This window comes from Anser cygnoides, chromosome 1, assembly GCF_040182565.1.
Source record: "Anser cygnoides isolate HZ-2024a breed goose chromosome 1, Taihu_goose_T2T_genome, whole genome shotgun sequence".
NCBI lineage: Eukaryota > Metazoa > Chordata > Aves > Anseriformes > Anatidae > Anser > Anser cygnoides.
In genome coordinates, this window is record NC_089873.1 from 69,431,628 (window position 1) to 69,457,932 (window position 26,305).

Below are 26,305 nucleotides of genomic sequence, written 5' to 3' on the forward strand. Positions count from 1 at the left end.
AAGCTGCCTTTTTCTGTGCCCACTTCTTCCATACTCAGAAATTTCCTTCCCATTGTCAATGATTTTGCCTGTCTCCTGGATTACAGTCAGGGATATATTTTTTTTTCATTTTAATTAACTCCAGCTTTATACAAATAAGGGCTAAAGTAATGGATGTATATGCATGGGTGCTTGAAATCATCCGGCTGTGTCTATTCGTAATTGGTATGCTCACTGTTAGGACACTAAAATGTTCTTGATTAGGTGCACACATTAAGTAAGCATTTTATAATTGTTATTAGCTAATGTTTTATCTCCGCTATTTATTTCTCTGAAAGAAATATCAATTATACACTAATTTTATGCTAATTAAACAGCATTTATGCAAGTGGTATACTGCATAATCAGAAACAGCATTTTTTCATTGGGAAAAGGTAGTTTTCCAACTAGCAAATAATTATAAAACATCTACTTGACTGCAAAATAAGTGTTTTTTATAATCCATTATTTTAAATAACATCTATTTCTAATATTTTTAAGAATTAAATCAGGTTTTAATTCGGGAGAAATAGAAATAATTCAAAGGTTTATTGATCATTTTCCTTTTTTACAATTATTTATATGATTTTAATATGAAAAATAGTCTTTTATATATGTATAGGAAGATATCTAAACATAAATTAAACATAAAGCTTCCTAGCATATCTTTAAACATTTGCATTCGTTAAGTAGCATTATTGTAGTATACATAGTATTACTCATACTTAAAGAAAATAATACCACGTAGAGTTGGTTTCTGAAGGCTTTCAGAGTTCAGTCCCCACAATCCTAAGTGATGTTCTTATGTCAGCTACACTTATGACACAATGCAAGGTACATTTACATTTCTGTACACAACACTATGGAAATCATGTGTTTTTACAAGCTCTTATAACCTCTGAATATCTAGACACTTTGTAAACATAAGCCAATTACAGATGGGAAACCATCCAAGCAGCAATAGGTAATATATGAGTGATATGTTGTTAAAAATAACATTAAACTTTCCAACAAACGGGAGTGAGGATAAAATAAGAAACTAATAATGGATAATAGATAGGTCTGAAATACATAACATTAGTTTGTTTTCACTTTTTATCAAACAAATTAAAAATTAACTAAGCTTACCCTTATTGACAGAGACATTGGCTTACTGTATCTTCCCACATTGTATGGGTTAAATGTTGAACTGCGATTTCTCAGGAATTCTGGTTTCAGAATATAGCCACAACCACCATTGTCTAGGAATTTTCCATTTTGCAATTCCATTTGTACTCCTGGGGTCTGGAAATTTAAGGCCACTAAAAAATAAATAAATATATATTTTAAAGAATAACAATTGACACCATTTTATAAACCAACTCTCTGACAATAATATTCAAATCAAGAGCAAAAGAGTTTAAAATATGTATACTTTTCATCTCATGTTAGATGCTGCTTCTTCTCTTAGACATAGCAGTATTCAATAATGAATGATTCATATGCAAAAAGAAGTGCAAAAAGATGTGTTGTGTTTTCACTTTTCCTTATAAGTTAAACCTCAAAGAATAAGAAATGAGAGTTCTTTTTCTCTCCACAAGGACTAAATTCACATGATAGAGTTTCTACAGAAGCAATAGCCAGGACACTGGACCTGTTTGCAAAGTTCTGCTATGGAAGGCAAAACCATAGGATTATAACAAACTTTAGTTAAGGTCCAGAAGTTGTCTCACAACCATATCAGCCTGAAGAATCATAGAATCATGGAATATCCTGAATTGGAAGGGACCCACAAGGATCATGGAGTCCAACTCCTGGCTCTGCACAGGACCACCCAAAAACCAGACCCTACGTCTGACAGTGTTGTCCAAATGCTTCTTGAACTCCGGCAGTATTAGTGCTGTGATCACTTCCCTGGGGAACCTGTCCCAGTTCCCGACCACCCAAGAAGATCAAGAAGCTTTATTTTAGTATTAGCATATGCAGTGCAAATACATATACGTTTATAGACTTAGAAGCAATTTTAAAAGTGTTCATAAATTTATGTGAGGAAACCCTTTGAGCTTGTCTCCAGTGCTGATGGTTATTGGTAGTATACACGTGACAGATTTTCCTTTTCTTGGCAGCTCAAAACATTACTGGTTTACTGCAGCAACTATAATGAAATAGCACACTTCTCATCAACATGATATTATAATTCATGAGATAAAACCAACACTGAAATCGACCTGTTTAATGAAATTTTCCCCTATTCCAGTACATTGGAGCATCCTGTCACATTCAAAATAGAAAATGCACAAGTCAAATTGGTGAAGCGATAACATGATAAGTATTAAATAGAAAATGATAAAAAGTCATTTACTTGTTGGCTTGGCAGGAAAAAAAAATGAAGACTTTAAGTAGTACAAGTGACTCCTAATAATAATTCAGGAAAAGGACCTTATTATGTGATTATGTGTTCTCATGAGATAATATAAATCTATTGAATGAATGTGTAGCATAATTCAGAAATTCTTATCTCCTGTGGAAAATGCAGGAAATTTGGCTGTGTTTCACTGAAAAAAAAAAAATCACTGCTTTAATGATCCTTTTAAAAACCTCTGTATTAAACAACACAGACAGCAGTAGATCTGCAGAGTGAGGCAGCTGGTAGTAAGGACCTAATATTTTCATTACACTTGTTTTTGGTAGGGTTTCTTCAGAGGAGCTCTAGCCTGGTCCCATGGACTCAACACCAATTAATGGCTGGAATGGTCCCAGAATGCATCCTCTGTTTCATCTGAAACGAATCCTATCTGAGCAAGGTATGATTGCTCTGCAACATGAACTGCTGTGCAGTAAGTAGGAACAACTGGGAAACTTGTTTAAAAAACAACATTGACAACAATAACACATGCGCTCTTGATTTGAACTGCATGCTAATGAAGGCACTTGCATAGATTCTGTGGCAATATGCAAAGGAACTTTAAGCCTATTTTACCTTTGACAGCAGAAACTAGGCTAAAATATTCATATTGTCCAGTGCACTCTATAAACATGTTGCCTTTTTTTTTTTTTTTTTAATAGGGCAAGTACTCTTGTGGCATAGTTTTGGCAGTGATTCACTATTTGTTCTTATGACTCAACACACCTTCCAGAAACAGACTTAAATGCATTTCTGTAAGACCCTTGTTAAATGGCAATGTAGTTATCAAATGCATTGATTCAAGCAATGCAGTGGATTCTATAGAGCTGCAACCCTGAAGGCTCCTTGAAGCCTACATCCTGGCATGATTTACAGATAACTCAAGATCTCTCAGTCCATAGGTAATTCCTAGACCACAGTTTCAGAATAAGAGGTTTAAAAAATGTGACTGAAATAAGGTAATTCGAACAGTCATGGCTTCAAATAGCAGCAAAAAATAAATGTATTTGTAGCTTCCACATGATGAAACAAATTACATGATTGCACATAATGAGACTGTTGCTAAATTTGTCAAGCTTCATAAGCTACTAAGCAGGAAAATCTGATTTAACAACAGAAACAAGCAAAGGAGAATACTTTATGTTTAATCATATTAGGAAAATTACTTCACACAAGTGAAGGTCAATGCTATTATGGGCTGGTATCTTCAAACATCAACGCTATATTTTTACTTAATTTAATTTTACCTTAGAATAATTTAAAAACTCACTGAACAGTAGTTTTAATCTACCTACTGATTTCCTTGTATTGAAAGTTGTAACCTGATTAAAGTAAGTAAATGCAAGATTCTGTGTTATATTCTCTGAAATACATACCTCTACTACAACTGTTTGTAAGGTTCATAGCTGCCTGGGGTCTCCTCAGAAAATGCTTTGTTATACTGGTGTTTTACAGTTTTTCATTTTAATCAGATGCAGTTATAACCCTTCTTGAGAAATGGCAAAGTTCATATATTAAAGCCTATGTTTTCCATTGCCTAGCAGTGCGGTCTTAGCAATCTCTTTCTGCAAGGAAGACTGAATTTCTACCCAATGTTTCATCTCAGTTTTGCTGAATTCAAGAATAGAACTTGTAGTAACATGCTTTGTGCTGCTGTTTTATTTAATGGTAGAGATTTTTAATGCATTTATAAAGCAAAAGATGAAATAATCCCTAATACAGAGAGGAATACAATGGGTATATTTCGTTCCAAATCTTTCTATCAAGAAACAGTTAACTGAATTAATTCCTGCAACTAATTGCAGAACTAAGCACAATCTAAATAGTCAAATCCAACACTTTCTATATGTACTACCATTCAAGACATAATTAAGTTTTAGACTAAAAGCAACAGCTTTTGAAAACCAAAGTGAAAACTGGTGATCTTAGATTTCTAAGTTACTATGATTTGAAGGCAATTGAGGAAAACTGCGTGTCTTTTGCCTGTATTTGAGATGCTGTCTCTCAATTAATATTCCTATTTCAACTTGAATTGACATTTTTATTTTTTATTCTTTTCTTCCTGGTACTATTAGCTGCTGCAACCCTGAGGTTTAATATATTCTCTGCATTTAAAATGGAAGATTTTAAAATGGATAAGTACACATTTATCACGAATTTTCCCTAAAATGAGTTACTTAATTGTATTTTATGCCATTTAAATCCATCTCAAAATATATGAATTCTATGCAAACTCCAAAAATATCATATGCAAAAAGCACTCAGTGCCGATGTTCCTATCCCCATGATTTACTTCACTCATTTGAGTCTAAAGAGATATAATACATCACACTTCCAACCCTTTGATGAGTCTTTTTGCTATCTTCTCACTTCTTTCAAGTTGTCTGCTTAATGGGCTGCTCCCAATAAGTGCTATACTCCAGGAAAAGACTCATGAAGGCCAAATAGCAGCAGAACCATCTTCTGTGTCTTAGATATCCAAGATCTGAAGTGAGTTCCACAGACTAGGAAACCACATCCTAATGATCTGGCTTATTTCATCATTGGTTATGAGATGATATATGACTGGATTTGAAGATATCTCATGTATTCCATGTTAGCACTCCCAGCTGGGCATTGACTTTATCCTCTCTTCTCCCATGTGACTCACAGCTGGACCCAACACATTAATGTCCAAATATCCAGAAATATTTTCATAAATCTTTACATGACTGGATAGTCCATATTACTTTTTTTTTTTCCAGTGATGTATGTGTCTTTTCAAAGATTGCATCCTCACACTGAATAAAAATCATGCTAAGTATGATTCTAACTGAGTAAGATCAAAATGTGGATGAGAAGGGAGGACATTCAGTCATCAAATTACTTTGAAACCAACTGCAGACATTCGATGTAAGGATAAACCATAACATGATGACAATTTGTCAGCTGTTATGTATACCAGGAAGCAAACATGCGTTTAGCAGAAGCAGCATACACAACAGGAGGAACTCTATCAGTAGTGAAAAGATTCTGTCAAACTAAAATACAATAATACCTTCATCATCTGAACAATAAATATAAAACTAATTTCTAAGCCCTGTGCAAACGTTAACTATCACGGAATCCTCAAGTACGAAGAATATTTCCCTTTTAGTATATTGAAAATATTATTCAATCTACAATGCATCCTGGTGAAGTTTGCTCCAATGCATACTATAATACCCTGAAAACCCTTCTTACTAATGCCAGATGTACAGAAGATAATGTGTTCTATCACCAATAGGTAATAACACGTAATTCGGGAAAACAGTGGAACACACTGGTTTTTAAACATCTTTTCCATCTGGGTCTATCTGAGAAACTAGAAAAAAACATCCAGCATAATTAAGACTCTGACAAATTATGGCAGCCTCCTCAGGCTGTTCTGAGCCTGAGCGTTACTCGCTATTGTGGTCCTGCCTTGACATGTCATGCTGATTTCCGTTGCATTCTCCGGGTGCTTGTAAATTAAGGCTGGTAGAAACACCATCCGAAGTCAGTCTTTTAAATATCCTCCACATCCCCTTTGCCCTAGGCTTAATGAGTTATTGTGTTGTGTGTCTTTTTTTTTTTTAATCTTTATGGTGCTTCAACCCTCTTGCCAAACTAGTGAATGGGTGAGATCCCATCCAAACTTTATGAACAAGTCTGACTGCCTACCACAAAAAGAAAAGTATCCAAGGATTTGTTTCCTTACCACACTCTTCACTCAGCAGTATAAATTTTGACATACCAACTATATCTCATCTCTTTTTTTGATCAAGGAATTTGGTTAAACTGTATGTATTTCTTCTTCTTACAGAATAAAACAAGCTTTAGCTATTCAGTCAGAAATTATTATTTCTAGCTTTACTTACCACATAATGCTTATCACTTTGCATTTTGAAATGGATGCTCTCATTCTACAGAAACTTAATTTATGAATGACTCTCATCATAAGGTATTCTGCTGTAGTAAGAGCAAACTGAGTGACATGCATAACTGTCAGACACATCATGCTCAGCATATGCAAACAGTCAGCCTGACTTTATTGTCTTTGGGCCAATTCAATACTGTTGCTCTACAGACATTGTCATCAGAAATGTTATGAATTCATTCTAATGCTTATAATTGCTGATGTTGTTCCTACATAATTACACATAGCTCTACTGGAAAATAGATATCAGGTGATTAAAAATCATCCATTGTCCATTACCCAAGAATATCTACAACTGGTTTCAATTAGGGATCCTTTCTTGTGAGGTTCTCATGGGAAAAGTAACTAATGCATTTCTGATAAACTATCAAATCTAAAATCTATTTTTTAAATGTATTTATTTAATTAGCGTGTCAGACTGGAAGTTACACTTCAGTGTAAGTCTCAGCATCTTTTGGTTGTCATCGCATTTACTTCACACATGAAGTAGGTACTTTTTGAAAATCATTATTTAAATTTGCTTGCTTTGTGTTTCTTGGTATAACACAGTACACTATCAGCTTCCCTTCCCTGTTTCAGTCTGACTTTCTAACACAGCATTTAGAGCAAGGTCAGCAAGGAGTTCAGAGGCCATTGTGTCCCTGCAGTTTCTTCTGTCTTTCTTTTAAATTGACTAGATCTCAGGTAAATTATTTAGTGTTCCATTAGTTTTCTGCAGTTGTGGATTTAGTGAAGATAGCTGGACAAAAATATTTTCATCAATGCTGCCAACAAAATGCTGACAGATGAAATTTGTGTGTTTCTTTGCTTTTAAGTTACAGCATTTATTACCCCCTTCAAAAAAAAAAAAAAAAAAAAGGCACAACTGTCTAAAAAGAAGCAGGCTTCAGAGTAACCAAGACCTTTGTCATAAACATGGCAGTTTCAATCTTAATTGAAAACACCTTCCAGCCCATGGATCCATACCAACAGAAAGGTAAGTGTATTTAAATGGCTTCATTTATCAGGGAGATATTATTCTACCTAACTCGTCTATACATGACTTATCTGCCCTGCTAGAGCTAGTGAGTATCTAGTCAATGAAGTTTAAGTGACAATGTAACAAAAAGTGGGTCCATACTTTAGTATGAGATTAATCATGTCCCTGGAGTCTGTAATTCTAATTGCTGTCCCATTAGCTTCGGAACATCTGGGAACAGACAGTAAGATGTGAAGAAAACCTTTTAGTTTAATTTCCATAAACCATTGCAGCCTGCGATCTATTATACCTGTAGATTTTTTTCAACTACATGACTTTGTTAATAATAAGCACACTTTGTTTGATATCATATTATCTTTCCAGAATAGACTATTCAACTGCATTGAGTAAGATTTAAATCATTTGTGCAAGATTTAACTTTCACTTCCTAAAGATGAATTTTTGGACTGCAAATTAGTAAGAAAGTAAAAACATAGCTATGTAATCCCTTTCTGTGAGCCAGCAGGTGACCTATGATGACTAGTCCTATCCTTGAAACCTCAACTGAGGTGGAGTGGGAAATGAAAAGATGCTTTTTTATGCTTTCTGCTTTCAGTCTTCCAGGGCGTTGGTTGTGCTGGGAGCTAGCAGGAAATTCTCTCCTGTCTTCCTTACAGAATCATAGAATCATTAAGATTGGAAAAGACTTCCATGATCATGTGGTCCAACAGTCCCCCTGCCACCAATATTACCCACTAAACCATGTCCCTAAGAACCACATCTGACCTTTCCTTAAACACCCCCCCAGGAACGGTGACTCCACGACCCCCCTAGGGCAACCAATTGCAATGCCTAGCTACTCTTGGAGAAGAAACTTCTCCTATTTCCAACCTGAAAGCACACTCTCCATGACTCAGCTGTGGGATAAGACCACAGCAAGCCCAAACAAAGAACGAGCTCCAGACTGCAAGGATACCTGCCCAGAACAGCCTGGGTGTGTTTTTGCCATGAGGTGTACGATGTGTCAGATTCATCTCCTGCTTTTGAGCAGACGACCCATTTCAGTTTGAGGACAAAAATCTTTAACCAGTTCTGCAAACACAGCCAAGGTTTTGTTTAATGGATGGAGACTAACTATTAGACTTTTAGATGTAGAATGAACAAAGATGAAATACTGTGATGTGTCTGTCTTTCCCATGTCATAGACGTTGTTTAGAGTTGTCATCTGCAAGGTTTTAAGGATCACAATGCTAGATTCAGAGTGTTCACTTAGTATCTAACTGCAATAACATATACTGTGAAGAGCTGTTAAGGCATTCTAATAACTTAACCAGACACACAAATAAAAACATTAAAGCATGTCACTTCACAGATTGCACTAGAAATTCAAGCAGCAACAATTCAAAGCTATAATGCAATGACTACTATTTTTTTTTCAGATAGAGCATTATCAGTTGAAAAAGGCATGTTATAGAGCTAGCTTTGTACTTTTGCAGTGTTAGGAAAAAATTCAGTAGAAATCATAACCAAAAATAGAAAATGATCATACTGGTAAACTAAGCATGTTTATAAATAGAAAAAGTAGTATCTCACCATCTTTTAATTGGAAGAGTCTGTATTTTTCATTAAATTCTATTCCATTGTTTTATAAATTCCTTTACTAAATTTGACACTCCATCACATATTCTAAAGGATATAGTGTTTATTGAGATTGTGGGAATATCTAAACTTCCTATGGCCAAACATAATTTGTTAAATCGATTTTAGGGGGAAAAAAAAAAAAAAAAAAGAGAGAGAGCAGTTCTGTTGTCTCTAGTTTTGCCATTTTTCCTGAGAGAAAGCTAAATAGAGTTTGTATACAATTATGTAACAACAGAAAATTCCAAAGTAAATTAGTGAACTTTTGCTCTCTGTTTTATTTAAGATGCTTTCCAAAATCTGTCTCATCTTTAAGTTTTCACTCACTCACAATCCTAGTTAAGTCAAACTGATGGTCAGTTCCATCTGCACAGGTGAGATATACCAAGATCTGAATAAATGGTTTTCATTTCCCTAAATAGCTTTAGAGGTTACATTCAAAACTATGTAGAGGGTTCTTTTTCACTTATTTTTTCATGCAATAATTTTTGTCATAATATTGCACACAAAATTTAGCCACACGACAGATGTGATAAAATTGCTAAGCTGCATTTCAATCTCACACACCAAAACAAAACCTTTGATAAAAAATTCCATCATACAAGCAGTGGAACCTTCACAATAGCATATAAATTTTTATGAGTGCTTCAGAAAACATATGCTCTATACCGGCTCTTCTAAAAAAAAATCCTGTACCTGCCATACTGTGGCTTACTTACAGAATTTTTTGGTCAGTACTGTGGGTTGCTGTGATATATGAGAAAACATTTTCTACTGCATGAATGAAAAGGACATATTCAAAAGGATATTTAGTTTTTCCTCTTTTTATGTTTCACTGAGGTTTTGTTTTGGTTTGTTTGTTGTTGTTGCTTTTTTGTTTGTTTTATTTTGTTGTTTTGGTTTTTTTTTTTTGCTTTGCTTTTCTCAACCAATATAAAACAATTGATATCTGTTTATTTAAATAACTGTCCTGAAATTTCTTTCCATGCATAAATCCTTACTTTCCATTTCATTTAGTAAATAAAAGGGAGATATGGATATGCCAAACCAGTTCTTTCCAGTGCTACACTGCAGCTGTATGCAGGAGGCATACTAATTTTTCCAGACTATAAAAAGTTATTGTGGGTATTTTTCTCCATAAGACCTCTTTGTTCACAAAACCTATCCTGTTCTTACAAGACTCAATTTTCAGAGAATGGGCACTGAGTGCACAGTGATATGGAAAAGCGATTTTGTGGGAACTCTGTGCTTTTTACTGTGGTTTTTAACTCGTCTTCCTCTGAAAATTAGGTTTACACAATTACATAATTCTCATCGTCAGTCCCAGCAAATCTTGAGCCTGTTGGCTCATTCCATCCCGGTTTAGCAGAGTGCCAGACTGCTCCGAGTTAATATGTTGCAACCAGTTTAGAGAAAATTGATGGCAAGATACAGCAGAGTGCACTGTTTGGGGTTTATCAGCAATGAAAGTGAAGGGATTACTCAGATCTCATCATTTACAAGATGCAGAGGACTGGAAGGCAGTATTATATTGAACAAAACCTATGATATTTATCTGCCCAGCCAGAACACTTACAGATGTTAGAGGAACTTAAAGGTAAGAGAGAAGGTTAACCTAGCAGGTGTGTGGAGAGTTAAAGGAACTGAGGAAGGGTAACGGGACAGGAGAAATCTGAAAATCCCATGGACTGGAGAGAATATTTACATGGATGGGATAGAGTGCGATGGTAGGGGGACAAAGGGGTTTGTGGGATATATGAACACAGGACAGACACAGAAATTAAAACATCTGAGTTAAATCAGAGGAAGAGCATCAGCAGAAGTTTCACTGAGTGAAATTTTGAGAGCTGCATTTTGGAGTTCAGTCCCATTTCTGCCAAATGGTTATCTAAAACAGATTAGGGAATCAAGACTGGATCTGGCATGGCTTAGAAATGATATATGTGAAGACTTGTAATCAGCTTATTCCCATGAGAAAAATGTTTCTTAAATGAAGATGCAAGTGATCTGACCAAGAGGGCAGATCTAACCACTTCCTGCATATTTTTAATTCTTCCAGGAAGGGGCTCAAAGCTGCTGTACAGCAAAAATCATATGTTTGGCATACAAATCTTTAGAATGACTTTGCATTAAAGTATACCATGAGTTAATGGTCAATGTAATCATTATGAGAGACTTCAGTCCTGTCTGAGATCTAACAAATGGATATTCTTTAAAGAGATTGTTGCTGAGATTTAAAGGCTAGAAATAAAACTAGTAAACTGCAGTATGATAAGCCCGAGAGATGATTCAATTCAGAAGTAAGGACCTCAGGCCAGTGCTTCCTCTAAGCATGAAACAAACTTACCAGTTTCTAATAGCAATGCAGATAGTACAGAGCACAACCACAAGTAAATAATCCCACAATAACAAGACATCAAGTTCAGTGAAGATTAACCTCAAAGACAGAATATAATGAAACCAATTTCAAATGGTATGGTAATGGCAAGATACTTCCAGCAATAGCATAGCCCAAGACCAAATCTGTACCATAAATAAACATCCATAACAGCACAGATACAAACAAAATTTATACTAACTAGTAATTTTTTACTCCCAGTATGGCTGTTAAATTATACTGCAACACAACAGTGAGGATGGGAAGCAGAATTTGTAACAATGAGAGAATTATGGGGGGTCTGAGTCCACTTCAGTTCTTTCACCGAACAGCCAGCACTGAGTGGAGAAATTCATGCAACCTCCCTAGTCATTGCTTCCTACACTACCTCAGCTGTGCAGCACTGACTGCATGGACTAGCTTGGTTATGGGGACAGCAAAAAGTAAGGAATTTAGGTTTGGGGCTGTCCTCCACTGCTTGCAGTCAAGGCCACAGGAGTGGGAAGAGCAATCTCTCAGTGACAGCTGTGGCATGATGCTCCTTCCAAGTAATGCAACTGTAGAAGAGTAATTGGGGATACAGTATAATATTAATGTGCATGATTGATTGGAAAAAGCACACTATTAAAATCAGTTCTGAGAAGGTAACTTGAAACAGAAGGCATTTTGATGCTGAGAAAGGAAACACGTCAAAAAGGAAGCCTTTTGTAAAGGTTCCCATGAGCTCCAGGGCCCTACAGGAGAGTGAAAGCTGTGCCTCTCTCTGTATGAGTGTGCATTGTATTGCAATAAAGTGAGACCATCCCTTTCACTTCTCAAAACTGGCAGCCTATAGCAAACTGCCCTGCTCACCTCACAGTCTCCCTGAGGTGGCCTTGCTATAGTTAAAATAAAAGACAGAATATATATACAGCTGCAAAAAACTGCTCTCTACTTCATCCAAGGCTGAGGAAAGTGTAAAAAATTGACTTAGAAAAACATTTTGTAACTGAAATTGTTTAAACTGAAGAACAAAAAGATGATGCCACTGAAAGGGGGAAAGTGCTTACAGGTGAGAGGATTTTCCAAGCCTGCTGAGGAGAGAATTCATGCCTAGTTTTAACACCTTCAAATTAAAAACTAACTTGAACTGAAGAGAAAATAAGTTATTGCTATTTCATTGCTCAAGGAACAAACATACTTTGAAATACATTGAAAATGGAGACACGGAATTTACTTTGCATGTACACAATCACTGAAGACAGTGGCAGCTGTGCCTTGGTATTCTGATGATCAGAAGTGTTTGAGTCCTTCTTTGCAGTAGCATATCATAATCTGGGAATTCTTGACACCAACAGTAATTGTTGTGCCCACAGCTCCTGCATTGCTGCCCCTCCAGTCACACAAAACCACTGGCAGTCCAGCAGATGGCTCAGATGAGGATTTCATTACTGTGTACATTCCTAGATCACACACATATACCTTTCCATCACCTCTTGTAATTTAATGCTATAGGGTTACCTTAGCCAAAAGCAAAAGCAATTGCATTCCAACAACTCCTACATTTAGCTAAACAAGCAGCAGCTTCTATTCTCCACAGGGAGTGCTAGACCTCAGTTGAAAATGAATTAAATAATAATAAAAGTGGAAAATAAGAAAGGCAGAAAATAAATAAATAAATAAATAAGCTACCACTCCCATGTTATCCTATAAACATGCTCTGGTGATAGCTTAGCCACAGCTGACAAATAAGCAGAGGTTATGGAGTTTGATTAATACAGATTGCAAAAGAATGTAATCCATTGTAATTTTCTTCATAGGAACATTGCATTTTTTTTTTCTTGTTCTGGAAGTACACTGCTTAATGAGCAGTGTGCTCACTTCTACCTCTAAAACTAAGGTAACATAGTTAACGTAATAATTTCACCCCAAGCAGACAGGCAGTAAAATATGAATTATTCTTTAGAGTCTCCATGCAGACAGCCACAAAGAAATATCACAGAATTATTAATAAAAAATGAAGTTATATGAAGTAAAATAAGAAAGTTATATCTTAGCTCATGAAAGTTGTTTATATATGTTTTCACTACAGTGTTTCATAAGATTAAATCATGCTTCATTTAGTCTTAGAGCTGGGAGTAGTACAAACCAAGGTTCAAAGCTTAATAATGTTGTATTATTCTTAACAGTGTTTTTCTCGGTATTCAATAGAACACAAAATCAAAAAACAGTAGTTTAAAGGAATTGATGAACTACAATAATTTGGAAAGTTTGGCATGTGACTACAGCTATTTAAAAAAAAAAGATATTTATAATTAGTTAGAACATAATTGAAATTAATTACAAAAATATATAATTGAAAATAATATTCCTCTTCATTATTCTATATCAGAATTCCCGGATTCTGGGATGTAAAAATTACCTAAATATGTAGACAGAAGGAGAAGTCTAGCCAGTGAGGGAAAAATATGTAACTTATATCTCACAAAAAATATTATGGAAAGGAAAAAAATCTTTTATCTCTATAGTCTCTGCAAAGCCTTGGATGCAACTGTCTGCAAATGTACATACCCATTTGACACCCCACATTCCAGAACTCTTGAGGATTATAATTTGAAGAATTTGCTCTTGTCCCTTTGGGGTAGATTCTTGTAATGAATCGTGAAGTATGTGAAACAAACTCATTACCTGAAAAACAGAATGATAAAACTTTGGTAAGACAAACTTTAAAAAAAAAAAAAAAAAAAAAAGAGAGAGATCATATTGGAATAAATAATAAGAAAAATATGATAATCTGATCCAGCTTTTGTGTGTGTGTGTGCTTTTTTGCTTTTTTGCTTTTTTTTTTTTAACATTTCATGGCATTTCTACACAATACAGTAGTGCATGTGACCTTAAAAATCCTATTTTTAAACCTTAAAATATGGAAGTATAGTGCAGATTATTGTTAAAGGTTCAATAACTGAGGATCATTCCTTCAGGGAAATATTCTGTTTCTTTACCTTTTTATTAGCTAAATACACATCTTTTACACTAAAACCCACTACATCCCCTGGAAAATAGGAAAGACACAAAACAGGAAATTTGTTTAAAAGCCCACTCATTCTTGAATTGTTCACTTGGAAAAAAAAAAAAAATCTATTCTAAAACAATTTAAGCTTGATTGCTGTTTTGAGGTTTAAGGAAATTGAATGAATAATCTCAACACCAGTGAGCAGTACTTTTCTAAAATATACTAATTGGCTACTTTGTAATCTTCAGAAGATGTTGACTATTCAAGTCAGTTGAATTTCTTGCTCCTAGCAGTGTTCCTTCCCCTCCAAAAAAGTCATAAACCACTGAGATGTGGAAAACCTAGAATGATTTCTATCTAAACTATTCCAGTTAAGTGATTAAATAGAAAACTTTACACTTTTAGGATCACCATTCTGATACCTTCCATCCTCTCCCTGCTCCTTTATTTTAATACAAAATACTTTGAGATTTACGAGATTGCTAGACAGACCAGGGAGAACTTTGACTAAGAACAGCTGGCAAAAACCTACTTGCTTTAATGCCATTCAGCACCATTCACCTAACCAACCATCGATTCATCCCCACAGAGAAGTGAGTGGCAGCTGGACTGGTCCTAAATGAATGGGCTTGTGGCAGACTTCATTCTCATGTTCTTAATACTCCCTGAAGACTTCCAGCAGACAGCTGGAGTTAAAACAGCAGAAGCTGCACCAAATGGAAATATCCCAACACAGAAGGAGTTTTGAATAATCCAGCTTGGCCTGTGTGAAAGATGTGGTGCGATGGAACAGACTGCTTGCTATGGGGTTTATTCATTCGTTCATGTGATTTCTTTTATCTGCAGTTATCATCAGAGACAGGGGTACTGCATGCTCAACTTCATTGAGGACTACAAACCATGTAAGGAGAAAAAAACTGTTCCTTACATTTTCAAGTATTGACTGTAACTTTTAGTTAATTTGATGGAGGAAAAAATGAATCAAAAGGTATTCATGAATTTTGTATACTGTGTAAATATTTGTTCTTATAAAACTACATGAAATTAAAACAACTTTGAATTTCAAATTTGCTCACAAAACCCACTGAAAACATAAAAATGCAGTTCAAATGATGAGGTATCTCTAAAACAATCTTATAGAAACAACCAAATAAAATTGGACAGTGTGCATTTCATAAAGATTTCTAACCCTTCCAATTCCTAAGCAATGAACCGTAGCAACATCATAACATTTATGTGGTTAAATCAAAAGAAATTACCTGAATGTTTAACAAATTTTCGTGCTTTAACCTCTCCAATTGAATTATTTTCATAGCACTTCTGATTAGCTAGTGAATGCTCGAAGCTTACAAACTTCTCAGATTTGGTATAAATCACAAGGTCTGACAACTCAATGGCAATCTTTATCTTCTTCATCTAATAATCATAATATGAAATAATGTGAGAACAAAAAAAAATCACAATAATGTGTATGTCATGATTATTCTTAACAATTCAGAAGAAGCATCACATTAGATGCACAAAGCATGGGAAAACGTCACAATTAATATCTATTTTAGCTTAAGATATGACTTTTGATAGTAAGAGGTGATCCAGTCAGAGACAAAAAAGGTTATTGTCCCTGTGTTCATCACAGTAGATGTGGAGTGAATGGAGGGATGCTTCCAGGGCTTCCTGGTGCAGTGCTGGACAGCTGTTCGAAAGCCTTAATATTTCCCTGTTTTTGAGACTGGTATATAAACTAAAGTCATTTTTCATGGCTTTTTGCAGTACTCATTTAAAACATATGTCCAACTTCATATTCCTAAATACATAAAGTGTTAGGAAAGCTATACTGGTAGGAAGTACTTGGAGAAAGAAAAAAAGGAGACAGCATTTATGTTGATAACACAAACTCAACTATAAAAAGGAGATATCAGGAGAATATTTTACCACGTCAAGCAAATCAGTCATAGGTACATTCCTCTATGTATTGCTTTGAAGTCACGTAAACTCTGTTCTTCTTAATCAAGATGGAAAGTTCCCTAGCCAAAGTCTTTGTTTAGTCTTACTTCATTACCAAAGCAAGCAAAATCAAAGGCTGGTGTACAGTGGAAGTGACTTGAAAATTTTACAAGCATTTTATTTCTTAAACTGAGGTACTATGTGACCTCTTCATTTGACTTAACATGTACGAGCCAATCAGTGGTAGTAGCCAGAAAAGAGCTGCTGATGTTAATAATGTTTACATTCCATTTCAGCTTTTGAAAGCAAGTTCTCATCTGACATAATAGTAGGAATTGCCAACTCACGGCTCTTAAACCACACAGAATTTAAGCATGTTACTTATTCTGGTGCTACGTCCCAAGAGGAGCAATAGGAGTCTACTGTCACAGAACTCCTGAATAATGTAACTCTCTGGATGTGGAAAACAGTGATGCAGCCAAAGCCTACACTGTCACTAGAGTATCTCAGGTGTGGATTTAAATATTCTTGTGCCCTCCTAATAGAGCAATGGAGTGGGACCCCAGAATAAATACTCCCAGTCCAATAGAGTGGGACTCCAGACACCATGTTCTCTTCTGCCTGTGAAATGTGGCATCTCTGGTTGCTACTGGTCAAGATGTATGTGGTATATGTTCTGGTCTGTAACATGATATTACAAATATATGTGACCCTCTTATCCAGAAATTTGTTCTTCCCTGTTCAGAGGATTTCATCCTTCCACAGAATTTTTCCTTGCTATATCTCCATACCAGGCGGAAAGAGAAAGAAACAAAAATCTTGAAATTCAAATCACTGAGAGAAAAAAAAGACACTGAGGAATCCACTGCCTCTCAGCAAAATGCTGATTTCTGAGGATCATTGCCAGTCTATCTGTATTCATATAATCATAGCATGATTTACAAAGATGTCTGGATATTAGGTGCTTCCTGCCTGCTTAAAAACTTGAAGAAAGCAGTTTGAAAGCTGGTGAAGCGATGGGTTTCCACGGTAGAGAGCTACTATTTGGTTAACAAAATGAGTAAGTTCAATTTGACTATCAGAAAGAAAATTACATCCAATTTTTATAGTGTCTCTTTCAGAAGTAGTATTTAATGTTAAGTCTTTACATAATAAATGTTAAAATACCTTTTCTATTATAAAAAGTGCTTAAAAACGTTCTAGTGCAACCAGAAGTCTACACCTAACTTCATGCATAAATTCAGAAGAGAACTGGGGAATACGGGAGCTGTTCAAAATCTCCAAGACAGACTGGTGGACTGCAGGGTAGAACAGAAAACTGTGTCCTTCATCATCAGGAACCACTATAAGTGTCCTTGCAAAGTTACAGGAGGACCTTGGGACCAACAAGAAAGGTGGGCCTATTGTGTTAGTGAGCACCCAGGATGAGCAAAAGACTTGAAAATGAAAAATGCAGATGCATTTTGTATGGGAACACAGGGAAGGCTTTCTTTGTTGTTGAATACTAAAATATGCTCCAGTTGGAGTGTCGTGAAACAATCAGGAAAACTCCAAAACCTTGATCTGGAACTAATTATTTCAAAACATATTACTGTAAGTAATTTTAAAGCCTGCTTTTTAAATGGAGTCTCTATTCTGAGATATAAGGTATATTCCTTCTTAAAAAAAAAATAAAATAAAATAAAATAAAAACAGGCCGACACAGAGCTATGTGTTTTCTAAATTAAATCAAGATGGGTGTTTTTTACCTTTGCCTTTTTTCGGGGTAGGGATGAAGGTCTATTTTCACTTTTTCTTTTTGAGGAATCACTCTTTTGCTGAAGAGGGGCTTTCTCATCAGTCTCATCTTCTTCTGATGTATATTCCTCTTCAAAAATTTCCCCTGTCTCACCATGACTGTCCTGACCTTTCCTGAGCATAGTTTCCTCAATTGTCCCAACTTTCTTATTTTTTACCAATATTTTGAATTTTAATGCCTGTAGAAAAGAGATTAAATAATAGTAACTAGAATTATGTGTGGATGAATTGTAGATCTTCATATCTAGACATGTCAAGATATCTTGTTTAACCCCCTTTCAAAGCTGTTTATTAAGTATAATGAAGTGAGGTAGCACAAAGCAGTGAATATAGTTATAAATGATGCAGTTTTCAAAAGCAAGTAAACCAAACAGAAACAGAGACTGGGGAGCTAAATAAATAATAGAATGTGAATATCTAACCACAGAACAGGAAAAAAAAAAAAAAGAAAAAAAAAAAAGAAACCTCTCTCCACCACACAGATATTGAAACTATGATCAAGATTAAGGTAAGAAGTGTCAGAGGTGATGACCAGTTAAAACACAAGAATTATATTTATTTATTTATTTATTTATTTATTTTACTAAGTGTGAATTCATTTTTATATGTAGACATATAGACGTTTATTTTACCTTCATTTGAAGATTATTTTTTGTTATTCTAACTGCTAAAAAATGCTATTTGATTAGTACATTAGTGCACATGTATTTAACACATTAATTTAAAACTTTTGGTATTATGTTATTATTGTTGAGAATGGAGTCATGCTGAGCTTACCTATTCAGGCAAATTAACAGAGCTTGGTAATTTGTTGCCTGAGGCTTTTCTCTGTTTTATGTCATATTTAAACGGACATGTTTCATATGAAGCTGAGAGGACTGAGATTACTATCACTTTTGCTAGAGAAAGTAAAGACCTCTAGTCCATCCAGTAGTTAGTCACCTATCAATAGGGGTTTTCAGAGATTATTAACTTGGAAGTAGAATTTTCTAACAGCATCTTATTCAACCAGCATAGTGCTTTGAAAAGCTATACAAATCTTTATAACCATTAGTAAGTTGAATGCTGAAGATATCTCTCATTTTTCTCTGTACACAATTGCTATGACGTTGCACAGCATTTTTTAAAAAGAATCATCTGAGTATCCAGACATGGATATAGGGAAACGTTCTGCAATTAAATGAAAAGCTAGTTCACAGCATATAGTGCTCAAATCCATGAGTTTTTGGGGAGGAAAGAAGAAAAAGGAAGGGAAGGGAAGGGAAGGGAAGGAAGGGAAGGGAAGGGAAGGGAAGGGAAGGGAAGGGAAGGGAAGGGAAGGGAAGGGAAGGGAAGGGAAGGGAAGGGAAGGGAAGGGAAGGGAAGGGAAGGGAAGGGAAGGGAAGGGAAGGGAAGGGAAGGGAAGGGAAGGGAAGGGAAGGGAAGGGGGAAGGGAAGGGAAGGGAAGGGAAGGGAAGGGAAGGGAAGGGAAGGGAAGGGAAGGGAAGGGGGAAGGGAAGGGAAGGGAAGGGAAGGGAAGGGAAGGGAAGGGAAGGGAAGGGAAGGGAAGGGAAGGGAAGGGAAGGGAAGGGAAGGGAAGGGAAGGGAAGGGAAGGGAAGGGAAGGGAAGGGAAGGGAAGGGAAGGGGGAAGGGAAGGGAAGGGAAGGGAAGGGAAGGGAAGGGAAGGGAAGGGAAGGGAAGGAAGGGAAGGGAAGGGAAGGGAAGGGAAGGGGGAAGGGAAGGGAAGGGAAGGGAAGGGAAGGGAAGGGAAGGGGGAAGGGAAGGGAAGGGAAGGGAAGGGAAGGGAAGGGAAGGGAAGGGAAGGGAAGGGAAGGGAAGGGAAGGGAAGGGAAGGGGGAAGGGAAGGGGGAAGGGAAGGGAAGGGGAAGGGAAGGGAAGGGAAGGGAAGGGGGAAGGGAAGGGAAGGGAAGGGAAGGGAAGGGAAGGGAAGGGAAGGGGGAAGGGAAGGGAAGGGAAGGGGGAAGGGAAGGGAAGGAAGGAAAGGAAAGGAAAGGAAAGGAAAGGAAAGGAAAGGAAAGGAAAGGAAAGGAAAGGAAAGGAAAGGAAAGGAAAGGAAAGGAAAGGAAAGGAAAGGAAAGGAAAGGAAAGGAAAGGAAAGGAAAGGAAAGGAAAGGAAAGGAAAGGAAAGGAAAGGAAAGGAAAGGAAAGGAAAGGAAAGGAAAGGAAAGGAAAGGAAAGGAAAGGAAAGGAAAGGAAAGGAAAGGAAAGGAAAGGAAAGGAAAGGAAAGGAAAGGAAAGGAAAGGAGGGGAAAGGAAAGGAAAGGAGGGGAAAGGAGGGGAAAGGAAAGGAGGGGAAAGGAAAGGAGGGGAAAGGAAAGGAGGGGAAAGGAGGGGAAAGGAGGGGAAAGGAGGGGAAAGGGGAAAGGGGAAAGGGAAGAGGGAAGAGGGAAGAGGGAAGAGGGAAGAGGGAAAAAAAAGGGAAGAGGGAAAAAAAGGGAAAAGGAAAAAGGGAAAAGGAAAGAGGAAAGAGGAAAGAGGAAAGAGGAAAGAAACTACAGTAATAATAAACCTAAGACTGGTATTTGAGAAGACTGAACATTATCTTTTTAGACAATCGTGAAGAGGAATATTTGCATTAGTATGTATATAATTTGATTGAGTGAAGGTTTGGATGAAATATAGAATTATTCAAATGATCATTTATTTTTCTCTTTTTTTTATCTAGTAAATTTTCTCTCATTGAATAACAAAGTATTTTTTCACTAGTAAGATAACTACTTCCGTAATGACGGACTTAGGAAAAATGTCATTAACGTTTATTTCCAATAAGATTTCTTTCATCTATGCCTCTGATACTTGTATGAATCTCACTTATGATACAATCTTCACTGTAAAACAGCTATTATGTAGCAGACATTCATCTTTACCTCTGTATACAGGAACTGTCAGTGAGTACCAGAACTTATTCAGGTTCTTGGATAAAGTGATCCACAAAAATATTCCTTAAGACTCATATGCAATAGTGAAAAGGAAGGCTATACCGTGGGAAAGTTATAGAAACAAGGAACAAATACTTATATATTAAATAAAGGATAACTGAACTTACATGTGTGGCAAATATTGCATTTTAAGGTATCCACTGAATACATATAAAAAGCTTGAATGATAGAAACATACATGTAAAAATGAAGTTTTATAATAGAAATGAGAGCTGTGGGGAATGAAATTGACATTCCTTTTATTTAAATTGCTGTCCTCCTTGCTGATAGTCTCATCCCTTCAGATCTGGTATTATTAGTTCGTCACTGTGCCAGTGGAATGAGATATCCTATGCTTAATATCTATCAATGCCATGCTAGTGTAAGATTTGATTAGTCTCTCTGCATGGGTGATTCAGAATAAGGATGCCCTTTAACACTTCCTTCATTTCTTATTGATGCACCCATTCTTTTTCTGTGGTATTTTTAGAAGAGTTTTAATATGAGTAGTATTATTCATATTTTAAAGAGTTATGAATTTTCTTTTGTATATTTTTATGTCCCAATATTTAAAAGCAATTCTATGCACATTTGATCCTGTGTTTTGATGTTCATAGGTAAGATTTAATTCTACAAATCAAAAAAGACCTGGTATATAAGAGAAGAAAAACTTTTCTATGGATATATTAATGACTACTGTATGTAAATTTGCTTTAAGTAAAGAAAGACCATAGGCTGGGTCATCAGATAAAAAGTGGCCATGAAGTTTTAAGGCAAATAGTTTCTAAATTTGTTTTGAAATTTTAAGGCACATAGTTTCTAAAATTATTTATTTATTATTATGGAAAATAGGTAAATACCCTGAGGTAGAAAAAAAAAATCTGTAAAGTTAACATTTTAAAATCATAGCACTCTTTTCAAAAACAGTTACAGAAAATACTGTAGCAAGAAGAATTTTTTTTTCTAATTTGGGGCCAGAAGCAGATTCCACTAACAGTTAACACAACCCATTGAAAATCAACCATGAACTGAAAAAGACATGCCAGACATTTTAAGTCTGAAATTCTAGCAGATCTTCAAAAGAACTTATAACAAACGTATGGTTACAAAATCAGAGACTATGTGAAATTTGAGTCCTTTAATTGGCAATCAGCAGCGATAAACATTTGGCATCTTTTTGAATAACTGTGTCTTGAATTTTTTTAGCAGATAATGAGCCGAAAGTCTGAAGACCCACTTTTTTAGTTTGAATGTAATATACAAAATGTTTTTAAAATACACCTTTACTATCTATGAATTTATAAACTGTAAACGTATTAAAAATAAATAAATATGTAAAACACTATAGATCTTCCTTAGAGCATAATGGGCACTTGAAGACTGACAAAGTAAACCTCCAAGTACAATCAACTGGGAAAAAATATTTAAATACTTAAATCAAGAAAACTTAGTTCTTGTACTAAATACGCTTTCTGGTAAATTCAATGTACAACATAAATCAGAACTGTTGAACACAATACTCCAAGAAAAATTTACAAGCGTTTGGAATGGATCAGACAAACTCACTTACTGACTCCTGCAATTAATGTTTACATTAGGAGCGAAAATTCAGTCTTCAGAAACACTCAGAACAAAACCTGGAATTATGACATAGGTATAAAAAGAGAAGTAGAGCTTCTTCTATTTATATTCAGCATGTTCTCCTTTACTGATCAACTTTCCCTGCTTAGTAAGAAGAATATCAAATCTTGAAAATCTTGCTAAGTAACAAGGTTAAAATCAATTTAAAGTTTTAGATAAAGTTTTCATTTCAAGTGTTATATTACTGGTTTAAATACTGATACAGGGTAAAGATGGGACACCTTTCACAAAGCCTAAGATGGAGGAAGCTTTTGAGGCCCTGACAAAGTTTATCTTGACTGAAAACAACAGGACACTATTGTTAAGTACAACTGTTACACAAACAAACAAATCCAGAATTCTTTGATGATTCTGGAAGATAATTGTGTTTAGTAACATTGTGAATGGATGTCTTTGCGGCAGCCTTATAAGTCCCAGTAATCAAGATATTTTAAGCCAAAACTACCAGTCAAGTCTGAACTCTGAGATAAAGGGATATATCAGGAGCACCTCTTAGCTATCTTCTAACAAAAGCGCCATTTGATTTGAATCTTGAAGAACACTGAGATGTGAATGTAAATAGGAAGCCTTATATGAGTTGCATGAACCCCTTGATTGGACGATCAAAACTAGGAACAACAGTAGCTAACAAATAAGGAGGATTTCCACACTAGAAAGTTAATGTTTCAGGCTCATGAGATGGATAGAAGTTGTTACTGAAGGTCCTTGCAAAAGAAATCTGAGAGATAAGAGAAGCAGGTCTGAATTAGTTAGTCCTGAGTCAAATTTCGGAGGGATCCTATAGGTTCTACAAACACATTGATAAAAGGAATAGCAAAGACAAGAGGTGACCTGTTAATAGGCTAAATTAGAGTGTATAACCCTTTATTTTCTTTTTTTTTTTTTTTGCATTTTACTGTATTTTATATTTCTTCCTTTTTATTCCAATGTTTAATGGAAGGTACAGGTTAATATCTAAATGCAGATGAGTTACACAGGAAAGTTTCAAAAGAAGAAACTGATTTCAAAGCTTTCCCTTCTCACTGGATACATATAATTATATATATGCATTAAGAATTTGCTAGTAAAAGTACTCAACTACGCAGAAACACCAATTCTCTTGACTGCATTATTTCTAGTGATTTTTTTGCAAGGTGAATTGTTTGGTCTATTACATTTTATTCAGTTTCTAAGCAAGTGTATTAGTTGTACTTGAGCCATGCTAATGAACACTTTTATCATTCTGTTGAATCAGTCTCATATCTGAGCAACTATAATGAACTTTAATCATCCTAATACTTAATACATTTTATTAGACTTTTATTAGAAATTGGAAGACTGTCATGCTTAAAGACCAGTGCCTTCTGTTACCTGTGTTAACAATTGTGATCCAATTTACTTCCTGGCTTTACTAGCTGGGTTCCTACAGAATCGTATGCCAGATGAAATAGATGAAAGTGGAACAGTAATTGATATAGGAGACAAACAGACCGTTACTATATTAACTGCGAATTTCTCCCACCAAGAGCACTTTTAATTGGTTGTTTCTGGTTCCATAAGATCTCTTTTGTACTGCTTAAGAAAAGCAGACTTAAGATCAAGAATCTGTCTCACTCAAAGGATAATGAATTTACCTAGGCCTTAAACGTGCACAAGATCCCTAGTTTTACAGATGTGATTCAACTACTTCTTTTGAACATGGACTAAAAGTGTTTTTCAAAAAGATGCTAGCCAAAAGTCAAGTTTACTACTCAGTTTACAAATCCAGTCTTCTACTGGAGAATAAAATTCTAATATTTTTTCTCACATGATCAGAGCACCTAAGTGAAATGTAGATGGCCCTAACCTTTGCTCATTCTCAACATTATGGTTTATTAATTTCAGACTTCTGAAAATCAGCTGAGGACACTGGTATTATTCGGGTAACTCTTACTGTGGAATACATCTCACATAACTGTAAAACATTAAAGTTTCAATAGAATGAATCTCACCTAAACATCATATCTTTAAGTGAGGAATAAGCATGGAATCCATTAATGCATTTTCAGACACATTCTACAGAGCTGATTTATGAAAACTTTAAGCTATGGATAAATGAAGTATGCATTGTCTATATAACAATAAACATTTTGTAAGGGACATATCCCATAGAAATAATATTTGTGGTATGCAATTCAGTGACTCCATGATTCAGATGCAGTACACTGATTCTCAGCTACAGAAGACATATGGTCCTTGTACAGCAACTAGACTGAATGTAGCTATGCTTTGAGATGCTTTTAAGCAAACATGGTATGTGCAAAGAGCAAAGTCCTGCACTTGGAGAGGAACAAGCCCAGGCACCAGTACATGCTGGAGGCCACCCAGCTGGAAAGCAGTTCTAGAAAAAAAAGGAGCTAGGGGTCCTGGTAGACACCAACTGAACATGAGTCAGCAATGTGCCCTTGCTGCTAAGAAAACTAATGGTATTCTGTGCTGCATTAGGCAATGTATCACCAGTAGGTCAAGAAAGGTGATCCTTCCACTCTACTCAGCATTAGTAAGGCCACACCTGAAGTACTGTGTCCAGTTCTGGGCCCAGTACAAGAGACCTAGATATACTGGAAAGAGTCCAATGGAGGGCTACCAAGATCATCAGGGAACTGGAACACCTCTCCTATGAGGAGAGGCTGAGAGGGTTGGGACTGTTCAGCCTGGAGAAGAGAAGGCTCAGAGGGGATCTTGTTTTTTTATATAAATACCTAAAGTAAGGAGACAAAGAAGATGGAAGGAGGTTCTTTTCAGTGGTGCCCAGTGCCAGGACAAGAGTCAATGGGCACAAACTGGAAAACAGAAGGTCCCACCTAAACATCAGGAAGCACTATGGTGCTGTGCAGGTGCCACAGCACTGACACAGGCTGCCCAGAGAGGTTGTAGAGCCTCCCTGCTTGGAGATCTTCAAAAGCTGCCTGGACATGGTCCTGGGCAACTTGCTCAAGGTGGGTTGGACCAAATGGACTTCAGAGGTCCCCTTCCAACCTTAACAATTCTGTGATTCTGTGATTCCTTGATTAATACAGTTTATATTTTTTTCCAATTTATAGTAATGATTACCAGGTTGCAAAGTGAGATTGGACACTGATATAAAAAAAGTTTGCTAGAATCAAAAAAAAAAAAAGTTTGCTTTATGAGAAATTTATTAAGATAAACTAAATATATTTAAGCCAACATTGTTATGAAATACAGCACTATTCTAATATTTTAGCAAGTCTTTCAGACACACCACTTCAAAAATGTTTTTTTCCCTGACAAATACTTCACCAAAATACATCTGTGTGTGTGCTGCCTTTCCCTGAGACAGTGTTTCTTCCCCATTGTGAAATAAAACATTTACATTTGCATTGTTCCTTTTCAGTTACTGTAAAAAACTGCTGAAAATATATCTGATATAGCTCTGATAAGAGTGACAAGTCTAAATAATTATTTTGTACGCATTTATTTGTGTTATAGAACATTAAAAAAAATCTTATGTCCTTGAAAGAAAATTATGTGCAAAGACTGGAACAATGGGAATTTATTTGTTTTAGTTTGCAATTAAATTTTCAACACCCATCTAATTGCCTTTTCTGACTTCATATCCCAGGGGTCTCAAGCCACCAGCTGAGAATTACTGCCTTAGGGTGAAACACAAAGAGAAAGAGAAAATGTTTTTATAGTAACAGAACTCAATGAAACGGTTCCAC

General features: G+C 35.8%; 1 protein-coding gene across 7 annotated transcripts in view; it reads right to left on the reverse strand.

The window, feature by feature from the left end:
- PLCZ1 (phospholipase C zeta 1) overlaps positions 1 to 26,305 on the reverse strand; it is a 53,221-nt gene that overhangs the window by 6,500 nt on the left and 20,416 nt on the right. For all 7 annotated transcript variants that reach the window (XM_048048583.2, XM_066999264.1, XM_048048587.2 and 4 more), the window contains 4 exons: positions 17,996 to 18,223; positions 15,563 to 15,719; positions 13,862 to 13,978; positions 1,147 to 1,319 (listed from right to left, as the gene is read on the reverse strand). In XM_048048583.2, coding sequence (XP_047904540.1) covers positions 1,147 to 1,319; positions 13,862 to 13,978; positions 15,563 to 15,719; positions 17,996 to 18,223 — 675 coding nt within the window. The remainder of the gene's footprint in view (positions 1 to 1,146; positions 1,320 to 13,861; positions 13,979 to 15,562; positions 15,720 to 17,995; positions 18,224 to 26,305) is intronic.